The sequence below is a fragment of the Aulostomus chinensis genome, chromosome 2 (assembly GCF_037954235.1).
Source record: "Aulostomus chinensis isolate RoL2024-O1b breed Wild chromosome 2, RoL_Achi_v1.0, whole genome shotgun sequence".
NCBI classification, from domain to species: Eukaryota; Metazoa; Chordata; class Actinopteri; order Syngnathiformes; family Aulostomidae; genus Aulostomus; species Aulostomus chinensis.
Window position 1 is genome coordinate 12959189 of NC_141321.1, and position 16111 is coordinate 12975299.

At 43.6% G+C, this 16111-nt stretch overlaps 1 protein-coding gene across 4 annotated transcripts in view; it reads right to left on the reverse strand.

Annotated features, from left to right (window-relative positions):
• Window positions 1-16111, reverse strand: part of nav2a (neuron navigator 2a) — a 200667-nt gene that overhangs the window by 94674 nt on the left and 89882 nt on the right. For 2 of the 4 annotated variants that reach the window (XM_086179514.1, XM_086179513.1), the window contains exon 1: window positions 6598-6831. The exons of the other annotated variants lie outside the window; for them this stretch is intronic. In XM_086179514.1, the coding sequence (XP_086035640.1) occupies window positions 6598-6816 (219 nt within the window). In that variant the 5' untranslated portion in view covers window positions 6817-6831. Of the gene's footprint in view, window positions 1-6597; window positions 6832-16111 lie in introns of those variants that run through there. 4 annotated transcript variants of the gene reach the window in all.

Consider the following 16111-nt stretch of genomic DNA (forward strand, 5'->3'; position numbering starts at 1 on the left):
ACACGTGAGTGCTACCTTGACTCAACAAGGTCAAAACAGCACCAGAACTGGGAGGCTGCATGTTAGCTGCTGCTGAGATAACGCCAGACCTCGGCAGCCAGGAGCATAGCTCAGACAATTAAATAAACGATATGATGTGATCTGCAGTCACTGTCTTCAAAGAAACAGCAAAAAGGGTCAATATTACACACTAGGTGTGTTTAAATTGGTGGGTCAGAACCCCAGCGGAGGCAAATCCTTCAGCGAGGAGCCATGGTTGGGACACGGTCAAGTTCCTGTGATTTATGCTCTGGCAAACTGTTCAGTCATATTACGACTTACATTGGAGTTTAAAAAAAAAAACACTTTTTGCTGCCATTAGTGGTTTTAACAACACTTTACATCAGGATGTTGCAACACAACATGTCCAAATGACAAGAATGATTGAACACTACACAGGTTAACATAAAGCTCCGGCTGACTGAGAGCCATGTCAGCTCTCGCGTGTTCAGATTAGAGTTTCCACATACAGGAAAGGGATTTTGGTCAAAGTGCAGTTTCTGAAATCTCCCCAGATGTGAAGCTGTGACTCCACATCTCAGCCAAGAAAATGGTGAGGGAAGATTTCACACAAGTGCGATAAATCTGCAAAATAAAGAACTAGGTAGGACTTTTTTCATACTTGCACATTTTGGTTTCATTGTTGATTCTCACATTTTGTCATTCGCAGTATTTCTGTCTTTGATGTTCACTCTTGAAACACAAACACACTGTTTCCTGTCTACTGAGGGTCTCAACACTTTTTATGTAAGATGACAACAGTTGTTTTAATGCGCATCACTCAGCATCGAATCACTTTTCTCAGGTGCTGTGTGCGCTACATGTCATCTGCCTGCATCAGTCTTAACTTTCTCTCCCTGTCCTTGGGTGCTTTCCAGTTCCATCCCTTGACTGTTGTTTCTACTTGTGATTTGTTGCTTCAGAACCTGGAGGATGTAGCTGAGCAGAGGACGTCACTGGCTCTCTGCTGGCTCCACAGAGGTCATGTTGTTGTACATCCAGTCTCTGAGCCATGGGTGACCCTGGGCACAGGTCTCTGGGGTGCGCTCAGCCCTGCTGACCTCTACCTCCTGGCCTCTCCTCCTTTCTCCACACCGCCTCCTGCTTCCAGACAGAGATGGAGCTGATTGTGTTAGTCTAACAGCCTCTGCAACCGGGCTCCCCAGAGGGCGCCACTCACAATGACCCGTTTGTCTGCATCAACAGTCTCCCTGTGATAACTAACACAAGGACAGCAGAGAAGTAGAGAGCCCAGAGAGGAGGGCACCTGGGGGGGGGATCAATGAAAGGATGTTGACTCAGGAGAAGCAGATGCTCGCCCTTAATTAATATGGTTATGTCCTCAGCTATGACTTCACACAGGAAGGCGAGGGGACAACCGCACAGGAAGTGGAATCTGATCGAGACGCATTAGGCAGAGATGAGGTCATTACAACTGGAGCCAACTGCCATGTGATCGCATTCATCCTTAATGAGACCCAAAAAATATGACCTACTCAATTATCTCCTCTTTAAGTTCAAAGTGTAGCGATCCTATGCTTTTTGTAAAGTAAAGAAAAGTGTTTTCAATCCTATACAAATGAAATCAAAAAGATCTCTACAACTAGCAGATGCAGGAATACTGGGGACACCAAGAAAATAGAATAAAATGACTCTTCATTCCCTCACGTCATGAATGAATGCAGCAAAGACTAAACTTCAGCATCAACCTTTCTGAACTACATCGAGGGAGAAAAAAAATCCTACAGGAATCACCGCAGCGGCCAGTGGTGGTTGCTGTTCCGGTAGCTGCAGGGGGGAGAAGCCACTTCTTCATCCCGAGATAAAGGCCACAGACTCACTGCCTTTTCACTGTCTAACTGTGTGAATACGCTGATATCGCAGCTATCGGGGAGATGTTGTGCCACCCTGATGAATCGTTCAGACCGCCGTCACCTCCTTCAGAGAACACACGGGTGTGTTGTTGCTCTTATCAACAGCAGCATGGATTTCCTCCTGCCTGACGCTGATAGTCAAACGTGGTCACTGTCGGTTGAAGACATCTTATCTCCAACCTGCCAGGTTTTTAGGAAGTCTGAAAAGCAGCCTTGATTCTAAACTCAAGAATGGAGTAGCCGCATTGACACCAGGAGAAGATGCAACCCAACACCACAGAGTACAAAAGCTGAATCCATGAGGATCACTAGCAAGAACTAACAAGACCTGCCTCTTTGTCAGGAGTCTTTTAAAACCTCGATTACTCCTTTGAACAATGTCCACTCCACAGTGACTCTGTGAAACATCCATTAAATCTTGCTTTAACTTGCAGCACCTCCTGAGGAGACATATGAGTATGGGTGGCCCTTTGTCATGCTAATTGTTTAAAGAAGCAGCAATATGGAGTCCCCCTGACCCCCAATCTGCCCTCCTCTGGGTGGGGACGAGGACATTAGCAATCCAAAGCAGCATGGCAGTATACTGCCTTTCACTCTCACCTGCCACCAGCCTGAGGGCTGGATGTGGCCATAAATGTTTGTTTTTTTTCTTTCCCAAAAAGACATTACTGCCTTTTACAGGAGGCGGGGGGTGGGGTGGGGGGTGGGGGGTCTACAAAGGATCAACTGAGAGGAATTCGAAGGTTGAAGCTGATCTCTTGAATGGAGATCTGTGGCACTGCACCTCATGATTATTATTGCAGTGCATTTACTTTTCAGTTGAGGTTTGTTTTTAACTATTTTCAATGTCGACCAAAACTGAAGCCACAGCTAAAATTATTTCCATATTTGGATGTAACAGTGGCTCAATATCTGAGTGGTTTAACCTTTAAGTGCTACTTATATTTCCTCCTATTTATGTTAAGAAAGCAGGTCCCTGCATGGTAGGCCAGGACCATCTCATCCCTAGTTTAGTGCGTGACTGCTTCTATCTCATTAAAACACGAAGTTCATGAAGCTTTGAGTGGTTCCAAATAAAACAGCAGTGTTGCAGATGTTGCTCCTCTTATGATATTCCTATGTGTTATGTATCTATTTGTACTCTGCCTCATTAGCTTGATAAATAATTCAGTTCTTCCTTATTATTACAGTATCTGATTTGATACCTCATTGTGTTGTGAGACCAAGACTGTCTGGGTCATGATCTTCCTTCTGGGTAACGTGTCCTCAGTGTCTGCCTCCCTCCCTCAATGTCTGTGCTCAGTCTCAACCTGCCTCGGGCCTGACATGGAACACAAGAGCAGACTGTAAACAGTTAAGGATGTATCAGATTAATACACACCATGTAAAAGCTTCATTAACCTGATAACCTTGATTTAATCATTCATAATAATTCATGTTTAGTAATTCATTTGTCACAGGACAATAAAAACAAATCTGAATTTTGAGGTATCAGTGGTTATACAATCAAATGGAGGCCTTTTTCAAACACGATATTAATACATAACCAGTTGGGAAAAATGACATTTAATTCCCTGTTTTCCTGCCTTGTTTTCATCTGAGCTGGTTATCAGTCAGTCCCTGTTATTGCTTCAAATCAGCTAATCAAATTTGATCCGGAACTATGAAAGGAGTTCATGAATGTCTTTGGATAAGTAGGGTCACACTCACCACCCTTGATTACACCCACATATGAATAATTCAAACCAGAGAAATGCTCATGACACATCTTCAGTGATGGAGCTCCCGGTGTGTCACTGTGGAACTGTAACAGAGATGATTTAATATCCGACGCACCACTGAGGCGGTGGGTAGATCCTGGATCCTCTCAGTAAATACCAGCGAGGGTGGCCACGGATCCTTTCGGCGGTCCCACTATGTTTCCATGTGATTAAGATTCAGCCTCCAGGCAGTGATGAGTCTCCCTAATGAGTCTAATAAAGCCCATATTTACACTGAGGATGACTTAAGCCTTTATCTGGAAAGATACTTATTAAGATAAGAGCTCCTTATCTTGCTGCCACATGGACAAGTCTTCCTCCGTGGCTGTGTCATCGCGTGAGGGAACATGTGTGTGTGTTTCACAAGACTGAGAAAGCTTCATTCCACCTCCACATGGCATAATGTATTCTTTAAGGGTTTTTGGTTTTGAACATTGATTTCACATTTTAATTTGAATGTTTTGTTTCTTTATAGCAGGTAACAATGAATAAATGACTGGCAGCGAGGACACTAAGACTGCAAAGAGGATAAAAGAGGGATTAAAGTGAGGAATTACAAGAAAACAGAGAGGCAAAGATTGTGGCCTTGAACACACATGCTTTCTCTCTCTCTCCCTCTCTCTCTCTCTCTCTCACACACACACACAAACAGAAAATTTGTGAATGGAAAATGATGCAGTGCAAACATCATCCACTAGAGGGCAGCAGAGTATCTGATTTCCTTGTCACACAGGCGATTCAAATACCATTCACACATTTCCAGACTATCACCTTCACATCAGTCACAACCGATTGTGCCAGACTACTCTCTCTCACTCACACACACACACACACACACACACACACACACACACACACACACACACACACACACACACAGAGTTGAGCGTACAGTCAGTACTCCCTGCCTCCATCTCTCTCCCCTCCTGCTGCTCTCCTTGCATTATGGATTAACTCTTTGTTACAGTTGTACACAACATGTTTGTGTGTTTAGTGCCAACTGGGCCATTCAGCCGGGTGTTTCCAAGGTGAACAAGCTTCAGCTGCACTCAAATGTCTCCAGTAATCCCTCAGAAAGCCTGCTCTTTGTGATACTGTACTTTTAGTTTTCTACAGTGTTTTGATGCTTCCTGTGTGTCCCTGAATGTCTGGATTCACCCATGGGTTGAACATGTTTGGTGATAATGACTTTATTTTGTTCTTTAAATGTTTGTGTTCCTTTAACTGATTTACAAGTCAAGAGACCCTCCTGGTGAAGTTAAGTTTGACAGAGACAGTGGGAGCGGGAGTATGATTTGTATCAGTGGAGATGATTCAGATCTCAGCCCACTCTGATGACTGTACTGGTGCTCTGGACTCAATTTACTGCTACTGTGGGTGCTAAAATCAGCCTCACTGCCTCTTTTACAATGGATGTTTGGAGAAAAACAGCACCCCCAAAGAGCAGATGAAATGCCCCATGGAGATTTCTGATTTCTGAATCATTTCATAAATCAAAACCTCACAGTAGCTGCCTGTAAGATGTAGAAATTACACAATGTCACTTCATCTACATTTAGCCAGAAAATAGTGTGTTGTCACTGTAGAACTGAAAAATGCAAAGACAAGAATTTGACTGGTTGAAGTCAAACAGTGACATAATCACTACTGATATACTCCATCTGATATTTGTCATCATCAGTTTTCTCTTACAATATGTTACAGTGGCCCTGTCTAAAATTACAATTAACTGCAAGAGCAAGACACATTATAATAATCACACTGTAAGATGTTTAAAAATTCAGGAAAAACACATATCTCCATCACACACTCTGTTGGTGTTGATTTCAGAAAATTCAATATTCACATAATTGCTGCCAGTCAGAAAGGTCAAGGGTTAACCCTGCCTAAGGTGAAGATGGCTCTTTCATCAGCACCACAGGGATGAAGAGAGAGAGAGCAAGGGAAAGAGAAGGACAGAGAGGAGAGAGATAAAGTCAGAAAATAGGTCAGTGAGAAAACGTGATTGGCCATCAAACGACACCATCAGTGGCCACGTGCCGCCATGTCCGCCAGCACTGGACCTCCCCCTGTCTGTTCCTCCAGCAATCATCATTACATTCACATTTGTCTCCTGAACAAAGCAGCGTCACACTTAACTGTAAAGACAGGTTGCCAGGCATGCATTTGCTGGCTCACTAACATACACACATACACACACACACACACACACACACACACACACACACACACACACACACTTCCTTCTCCTCACTGCCTTACAAGGCTTTGGAGCGCTCCCTCTAGCCGTTGCAGCCGTTTGCATGGGGTTGCTAAGAGCAGCCAATATTTTACAAACACAGCAAAGCAGCCACACTGATATCCTGCTCCAGTGCTGTCACACACACACACACACACACACACACACACACACACACACACACACACACACACACACACACACACACACACAGCTTGCTGCATCTACCTCCAGGAATACGCTTAATACAGATGTGTGTTTGTGAAGTGCACATCTACAAACTGGTTATGAAAAAAAAAATGCACTGTCTGAGCAAATATGTGAAATATCTAAATATTCATGCCATATTTACACAATACAAAATTACAGCATTGTTTGTGTTGTAAAGAGATAGAGATGTTTCCTACCACATTTCTGTCTTTTATGCCAGCAGAGAATGAGTTTTCTTCATAATGTCATTTGTGTTGTCAGACAGCAGAGCATAAAGGGATTAACACTGAACTGAAGTCATGGCTAATTATTCAGAGAGAAGAGACTTCAGCCAACATCTCTGTGACTGATGCACATTCACTAGACTTTTCCTCATGCAGTTGTTGGCCTTGTCTGAGTGGATGAAAGCCAACACAGTGAATCTGAGTGCAGAGAAATATCGCTCAGTGGAGAAGCCACTGTGTCATAACCTGACCTTAGCGTTCCTTCTGACCTCTGACCCTGGTCCGATGCTTCGTGGATGTCCTGATCCCACCTGCTGACTCAACGAGGGAATGTTGGTCTTGACTGGTGCTGTGGGGAGAGCTAGAGCTGATGGCCTGCTGGGGATTTGAGGGATGGGCAGGGCGCTGTGCACAGGTTTGGGTTTGGGGAGTCCCGACTTCATCTTTGAAGCGACCAGGATGGCTGGCATCTTCCCCCTGACTGCCTTATGACTTCACCCTCCTCGCCTCCTCAGACAGAAATCCTGCTACTGGTGAGGAAAAGTTGTCTTTGATCCAGTTTGGGTTAGCCAGGAGTTGCTACCACATATACTCCACCTGAGCCTCCACCTGCTTGAAGTAATGTGTGTAATCTATGGACGTCTGGGTCTTGGCTGCTCCTGCTGGACCTCAGCAGGGGGTGAATCCCACCTGTTTCCCTGTGACAAGCTTTATAGTTCCTTATTTCAAGTAGAACACATCAAACCCTGTTCTTGAGGGGTTTCTTGTAAGGGGAAGTGTCCAGATGGAAAAAAAAAAAAATCCTGCAAAAGTCCAGGACGGAAAATCAAAAATCCCACTTCAAACTAAGAGGAATCCCCTGCTGCCTGATAGCAGAGCGACTGCTCCCTTCCATTCATCTCTAGCACTGAGTGTCAGCGATTGACCAAAGGATCCTCTGAGCACAGCAGCGTGCGTCTCCCACAGAGCCCTGTTAATTACACCACGGCTACGGGATGACAGCAGGAGAGACCGGGCTCCATCGCACATGAGATGGAGAGAAAAAAATAAAACAAGGCTGCAACGTCCACTCACTTCAGCTACCGCTCAGCCTGTGACTACGCAGCCTGAGACACGCTGTACTCTGCTGCCTGCCTCTCTCCCTCTGGTAAGTCGTGGTTAGCAGCAGGTGTGGCTTAGATCAGGACCGACATATGTGGAGAGCAGCTCAACACATCACTCAGTATGCTCCTCCAGCCTGCCTCTCTCTTTCACAACTTCTTATTTCCTTTTGTCATAAACATCTTTGTAAATAAATGCTCTAGTTTGCCAGTTTTAGGAGTTGGACTTGAATAACATGAGCATTACTTGGTACCGGCTGGAAAAGGTCAGTGTCATGGCAAGAAAACAGCGTGTGAGGGATGCATGACGTGGATTTGAACGTCTCAGACTGTCTTTTCATCACTGAACACCTTCATCGATGCATTCACAGCTGGACTATTTTCATGTCTCGTCTTGCTCTATGACAGCAGGCGTTTTTGCCCTGACCTTGAGGGTGTCCCTTCTTCACAGCTCCTTACACAAACATCTCAAATACGTCCTTCAGGCTCCATCAGTTAAAAAGCAACATAACTAAAGAGATGTCACTTATCAGACAGTGGCCTGACACAATCCTGAACAGGAAATACCAAGATCATCTGTCAGTGATTAGAATAAAGGCTAAATTCAATTGTACTTGCTTTCATTTGCTGTCCAGTTGTTGCACTAATGGCCAGTAAAGTAGAGGAGTAGAGGAATGTGTGCTGCTGCTAAATTGTACTTAACAGGTACTGGTTTTGGAGAGCTATTAATAGACTGTCTTCTCTCTGTTCTTTCCCCTTCTCTGACCCTATTAAGTTTCTCCTTTTTAAATATGCGGACGGCCAATTAGTGGACTGGTGTCAGATCAGCTCGACTCCCAGCAGGATTAGTGAAGGCAGCCAAAGCACTGAACCAAGAACGAAGACAGAACAGGGGGTAGAAGAATTTACATCTTCTCCTGGCGTCCACCAGTAGTTATTTTGAGAAAGCTTTTGTCTTTATGAGCACAAGTTTTGTAAACAGCTTACTCCCAAGATCAAGATGAATCTAAAGACTTAGAACACATTCACTCCAAAGCAGGAGTATTATTGACTCTTTTAAGTAATTTGGTGGAGCTATAAAGGCGGACTAAAATAAGTCAGAGTGGCAGCGTTTTTTCTGCGTTGGATGGATCTGTGTCCAGCAGGAGCCGCAGGAAAGGTCAGCAGGACACGTTCTCTCAGGACCACGAAAGAAACACATTCTGTACAGAACATCCAGTCAAGACATTGATGTGATTTCTCTGATGGGTGAAACCTTTGACCTGCTGGTGACGCACGAGGATATCAAAGAGAACAAATCAACGCTGTCATTTGGATGAAATATTACAAGGCAACTTCAGTCCTGATCTTCTTTGTTTTTCTTTTTCTTAAATAAAGTAGATGTTCACTGTAGTACAAACCAAGCAAAATACCAGAAATTACAAGCATTAGAGAGAAGTCAAACAAATAATACACACACATGCAGGCAGGCACGCACAAGCACACACACACACACACACACACACACACACACACACACACACAGACTTTATTGGGGCAATGATTTAATTTCGAAAAACTGTTTAGTATGTAAATCATAATCCTGTTATCGTAATCCTGAATTATGTAAATACTGGTATCTAATTAGGAGTGTGTGTGTGTGTGTGTGTGTGTGTGTGTGTGTGTGTGTGAGAGGTAATTTAAGCCCCTGTCTAGGACATAAACCAAAGTAGGACAAAAGCATTGTTCCCAATTAGTAAAACACTGAATACTCCAGAAGTGACTCAAGTTTCACACACAACTGTCTGTCTATTTGTGTGTAAGCATGCAATTACTGGCCAAGTATGGAGGACGACATCACCCTGGACTTTCTAAGACCTTCTGCAGAGCTGACATCAAGACCTGACCTGCATGATCCAATCACCAATGACCAGACTCCGGAGGCAAAGATCTGATCACTATGACTCTCTTCAGCTGACGTCCTCTGACTAAATGGAAAAACACACTGATTAGCATGTGGACAATGGTGTATCATCACAATGCTGTGTGAAAGGCCAGACAGAGATATCACAGCTGCATCAAACAACTTGGGTGGTGTGGTTCTTCAGGAAGACTCAGAGGAACAGACCCGGTTACACACGCTGATTAAAACCTAGCAAACAGAAGACATGTAGCTTATTTGCGTTTTGAAGTGAGCTCACACCTTGACATTCACACTGGGATCTTCCTGTTCATCTGGTCAGGACCTCCTGAATCACAGGCTGCAAACATCAGACCTCAGCCCGGCAGCCTTTGTGTTGTAGATCACCCTATTCCACAGCTGGGTGTGACAGTTTCATAGAAACCATTTAAATTATAAGGTCAACACCTTAACAGCTAATAGCAGATATTTCATGTTTTAACCACTACAGACCCTCTTGTACCTGCTGAGGACTGAAAACACAGGCTGCCACACTGACTGAAACACACCCACATCCTGACATGAAAACCCACCAAAACTCCCTGACGCAAGCCTGCACACCCACCCACACACACACACACACACACACGCACACACGCAGATGTCAATTAGAAAATTGAAAGAGGAAAAACATGCAGCAAATACCGTGTGAAGGGAAACTTCCATTATTTTTCCAATAATCCCCTGTGATGGTAAACATGTCCCAGACCCTCACAGAGCTCAACACGGCACTCCTCTGAGCAGGAAAATAAAAGTGTATGATGTGATTTATGCAGCAACCTTTGAAGAGGCATGATGACAGTACAGAGCAGTCTAATAATAGAGCCGGTGTGGCTGTAAATGGGCAGTATTGACAGTAATAACTAGGACACCCACTGACTGCTGCGCTTTATGTTTATACTGTATTTCTGCTCAGAATAATAAACATTTCTGTGGGATAGATGGGAGCCCTGTAGCTGCGTAGAGAGAGATTAATGTCAACAAAGATGATAGATATGAACTGCAGAGGTACTGAAACACTGAATTATCAACATCAGGGGATTTAGTGGTACCACAAATTTACACTGTGGCCACTTATCAGACTCTGAGATGATTACTGGTAACATGGAGAAACAACGGCGCTGAAAGTTTCTGATTATGAGTCATAACGTTGATGAACACAAGAGTCTGACAGAAATACACCGGATAATTCATGTCCACATTTCTGGTGTGTCGCTCCTCCTCACAGTAGTATCAAAGACCGTGATATTACAACACATTTCGTGCACCAATAGAGTTGAACATAGCTTGGGGTGTGGTGGGATAGGAGAGGAGGTGTTTCAGTAAGACGCTATGTCAATCAAACCTGATCAGACTCATCAAGATCCAACATTTCACCTCCTGACCAAGAGCATGAGCTGAGCTGGCCAATATTAAGCTCTGCAGCACTTTCCTTAAAAGCAAATACAGACGTAGACAAATTCAACGTGGCTCAATCACCACCTACGGGCCTCTAGACATGTGTGGTGGGGACTCTGCAGAGCTGCTGCCGTCAGCTGGGATTTCAATGTTTTTGTTTTGTCAGAACATTTCTGGGTGGTGAGCGGGTGCATACCCCCCATGCCAAAGTCAGCACCCAGGTGATTTTAGGCGTGGGTAAAACACAGCAACTGGACAAAATTCATCCTTGAGAAAATGGCGGATACAAACGGAGCAGCAACGACAAGGACTGAGGTGAAGCAGCAAGCGGAGGAAGCTGGCTCCTGAACAAGAGCAAATCTCAGTTTGGCTTTCACCCGAACACTGAAGGAAAGGCTGAGGATGAGAAGCGATGATATGAATGAATGTCACTGGTGGTAACGACGGACAACAGAACATAATTCAGTTGACATTTTTTTGTTACTCATTCAATATTTTTGGAAAACTGAACATGCCACACAAGCAAAAAGGCAAGCATTTCTTTCACATGCTGTACTGTTTTCATCTTGTCTGTCTTTAAACACAGACATGACCCATATGAGTGGTTACTAAGTTAGACGAGTGAAATAAACACTGTTTGAAAGGTCTCTCGTTCTACTGCTGTTTTTATTACGGAAACTAATACATTTTCAGAAACTACAACATGCAAATTGCTTCTCCACTGCCAACAATATTCATATCTCTGAGAGAGTCCACATTCAATTGTAACAGTTTCTGAGTCCTTGGTTTATTTTCTGTTAAAATATATTTTTCAAATGGAATTCAGATTAAATTTCAAAGTATGTATTCAAGTACAGACTGTTGCCAGTGATCCATTCCCATAGCTTTCATCCAGGCGAAACCACTCTGATGTATTTATGCAGTGAAAATGAAAATCACAAAAACACACACACACACACGCACACACACACCTGATTGTTTTCATTAGCAGAGGTAGCCGAGCAGAACAAGAGGGCTCTCACCAACAAGATCTGCACTAACTGGAGCAATGGCCTGACATTTCTAGCATGACAGCAAAGGATCTACACGTTGACCTACACACATAGACAAAACACACACACACACACACACACACACACACACACACACACACCAACTTATTTACGATGATGAACAATGGCAGTGCTGTGAGGGCTGGAGCGCAAGTCCATGAAGCCCTTTGGCTTTGGCACAGCTCAAGAGATGCTGGGTAATGTTACACAGAATCAGGATGAACACACAAACAACAACAGCTGCCACAACATCAACAAACACACTAACTTTATATATTCAGCACATATCAGCTCAAGAGAACTAGCCGAGTCAGCATGGAGGAAGAAAGCAACGAGTCCTTTGGACACATGAAAAAGGAAAAGTTAATGATGAAAAGATGCAAAGGTGTGTGTGTGTACTCATTTTTTGTTATCTTTTGGAGACCTTTTCTGATATAAACACAAACCTTATCAGGACCCCTAGTCCTCATGGGGACCAAATACTATACATATAAAAAACATACACATACATACGGTCCCTCTGAACATGGTCCCTCTATCTGACAGTCTTACTGGCGAAAACAAATATAAAACAGGGGAAGCAGTTCTTGGCAGGTTATTTAAGACCTCTGCTGAATAAATGTAGACACACTGGAAAATCATTTCAGTACACCTATGAAATGGGGTTTTTCAAAAGCAAAACGATCTTTTTGTTTTTGGCTCAACTCTGAATTTAATCGGGCTGTAATAATAGGGGAAGCATTAGCTTGCTTAGCAGCAAAACATTGATTCTAATGATTCGTTCAACCCTAAACACAGTAATCACACATCAAAGTTTGATAGGAATTAAATGGTTATCAGTGCTTTATTTCATCCACTTTGAAATTCCACGTCCATGAGCGAATCAGGGGAACACTGTGAATTCAAGAAATGTTACCAATCAAACATTCATCACGTCTGAACATCAGCATTATTTTCAAATTTTCTTTTTAAAGTAGCCTTCACTTTCACTTGGGTGTGCTCCAGGAAGGTAATAATCCATTCACCAACCTGAACATTAAACCAGCAGTGACCTAAATCTCCCTCTACGCTACAACACCCCGCAGCCAAGCCTTGACCTTGATATTGTCCTTTTAAGAAACAATGTCTTTACTTTGCAAATTGGTCCTCACAAAAACAAAAGTTCAAGAACAAACACACACACACACCTCGGAGCTGTGCCACTGCCGAGTTCTCCCTGGTCTCCTGTCACCCCAATTTACTACAAGGAGACTGTTGTTTGGGTGCTGCTGTCTCCTCTGTCTGGTTTAACCCCAAGTTTGTGTGTGTGAGTGTGTGTGTGTGTGTGTGCGTGTGTGTGCGCGCGCGTGTGCGTGTGTGTGTGCGTGTGTGTGCGTGTGTGTGTGCGCGCGTCCTCCCTGTCTGAAGTCAGTGTTCCTGGTCACGTTTCTATTGAACTGTGTTCTGCTTACAGGTGAACACACATGTACTAGGCTGCACGTGTGTCTCCTCCAGCACTTGGAGGAATCCTCTCTCTGTGATGGCTAACTACACAAACTCGATAATCACAGTTTAGCCCCTCTAACTCAACAAAGGAGACAGTGGTGAATATTTTATATGAGTGAGGGTGAAGCAGAGGACACCTGATGTCTGAGAGCATAAATTACACCCTTGAAGCCCAGCTGCTGTTAGAAAAAGCTCCAAATTATATATTTAATGTTGATAAGTCAACATTAAAAGATATGAACTCTTTTGTGCTTCCCAGTGCTCAGCAGGAACAATCCTGCTGAGAAGCTGCTATATGGCCTAAATAGTCCAAACACAAGTCTCCGCCCAGCTGAGAGAAAGTGACATTCAACTACATTCTTTGTGGAAAAACGGAGTAATCGATATGGGTGACATTGCACAACGTAACAGCGGTGTAATAAAGCAGGACCTGTAATGTGAGCCCTGAGGCTTAAATGGCAATTACACTCAACTGCTGTGACACAAAAACACTTTGTTTCTTTCTCAGTGATGAAATAGGACAGGAAAAGAAGACAGACTAAAGCAGAGAGGTTTCGGGGTGAAGGGAAGCAGTCGGAGGAAAACAGAGAGATTCAGATGAGTCCAGGAGCTCGGTTATACACGAGAGGAAGATGTCGTCTACAGGAAAGAAGAGGAGTGGCAGCAAAACTTCAATAAGACTCCACACACTAACTGCATGAATACGTCGACCTCCCTTAGAATGCATGATGATAGGTCGGACATGAGACACCAACATGGACACAAGACTTGATCACACACTTGGACTGAGCTAAATATGGAGCAAAATTCAGTTGATACAGTGTGAGCGTGAGCTATATGAACAAGAACGAGTGACAGCTGAGCTTGTTTTAGGATTCAAAGCCACACTTTGAATGCGGACGCAGGTCATGAAACATTACAGATAATTTCACCAGAGTGGTTATTTTGCTGCAGCAGGTTGATGGAAAACTGCAACATGGCACAACAACACAACACCGGCTGACAGGTTGTTTTCATCCCCCGTCACTGCATTGATTTGTGTCACTGACAAAACAAGCAAACATCCAAACCTGAACTGTTTCGAGTTGAAACTCGACCGAGCCAACTGCTGCTCCATCTAGAACCTTTCAGACTTATGAGAAAAACTCTTAAGCCGGCCCAGTTATAATCATGGAGTGTTAGACAGAGGCAGAATGGTGATGAGGAAATGCATTGATTGTTCTTCCTTTCCAGGGGCTAAAAAGACAGATTTCTGAACAGAGTTTTGTATTCACATGAGAATAAACTCATCTTCTTATCAACACACATCCAGGCTTCGAAATTTCAGGGAACAATATTACACGCCTCACAGCAGCTGTTTGGATGCAGGAGCGACAAAAAAGAACAAATGCTGAGAAAAAAAAGCACTTTTCAAGCTTTTAAACAAATGGAAAAGCAAACTTGAGTTGTACACAGGACAAATGTAAGAGCAGTGCTAACTGAAGCATGTAACCAAAACAAGACTGGATAGATCATCTGTACTGAGGACCAGACAGATACAGTTACGAATGTTTCTGCAGCTCATCATGTATATAAACAGGGACTGTTGCGAATGAGGGAGACTGCACTGCTGGCACTATGACAGGAGGAGCACAAGAGAGCACAGGTCACAGATTAGTGGATTGCACGGATAAAAAAATGCTAATGGGATTCACTGATGTGCTGGAAACTATTGGTGCAGGTTTATCAAGGTGATTGTCTGCGCTGATGCATTATTCATTAGAGGCTACAACGCAGTTTGTATTTGCATGCGCTATCATCCCTCAACAACGCGGAAGAACTCTCATGTGATTCGGCTGGGCTCTGCTGGAAAGGTAGAATGTACAATTCAACCTTTCTATTATCTGCTGCTCAGGAAACGGAGTTTTACTCATTTGTAGTAATTTGTACATGGAGAAATCTTCAGTCATTCACCAAGCTGAGGGGTTTACCTTATTTACCCTCTTCCATTGTACAGCCATTCTCCACAGTGTCTGGCAGACTGGCGTACCGGGTTCCCACACTAGCTCGGAACCTCTGCCAAGGAGGTTCTGTTCTCACTTGGGACCATTTGTTTGTTAGTTTTTCTGTTTTTCTTTTTGTCTATTAAGAAAGCAATGCAATTCACACTAGCCAAAGAATAACAGGGGCCAAGGAGGAACCAGTGTGAGGCAGATTCACTTAAAGATATCGTGCATCATATTTTCATATCACTGAACATCTTTAGATTCAAGCCGTCTCCAAACACGTTCACACAATACTCATGAGGCTCGTCGCCAATAAACCCTCCCTGCATTTCACTGTGCAGTTAGCGCTCTTGAATGTGGGTAAATAACTTAATCAAATGTCACTTCTCAACTCTCCAAATGTTATCAGACCAAATGAATCAAGCCGGGACAGTGAAATGAGTCATGGGTTGGGGGGTTGACAGCCACAACAATTCTTCCACTGTTCTCAGTTGTTCTGCTGCCCTTCTTGGTTTGCAAGTAGCACTTTCTTTGTCAATGTCAAATCCATTATTTAGCGCATTCAACAGTTGGGTGTTTGGTCTGTTCCAGGTATTGACTGATTAAAGCTGCGGTTGCACATGTAAAACTCAACACACTCAGTTGCTCCAAAACACAACGTGAGCTCTGCTGTTTTAAAAGCGCAGTAAAATTTGACGCGATACTCCACCCAAAAACTTTCTAATATCAAACACCTTTTTAACTTTAAAATACAGCTGTAAAACCTTGACAGAAAAGAGGCTTTGGCCAGCTTGGATACATTTAAT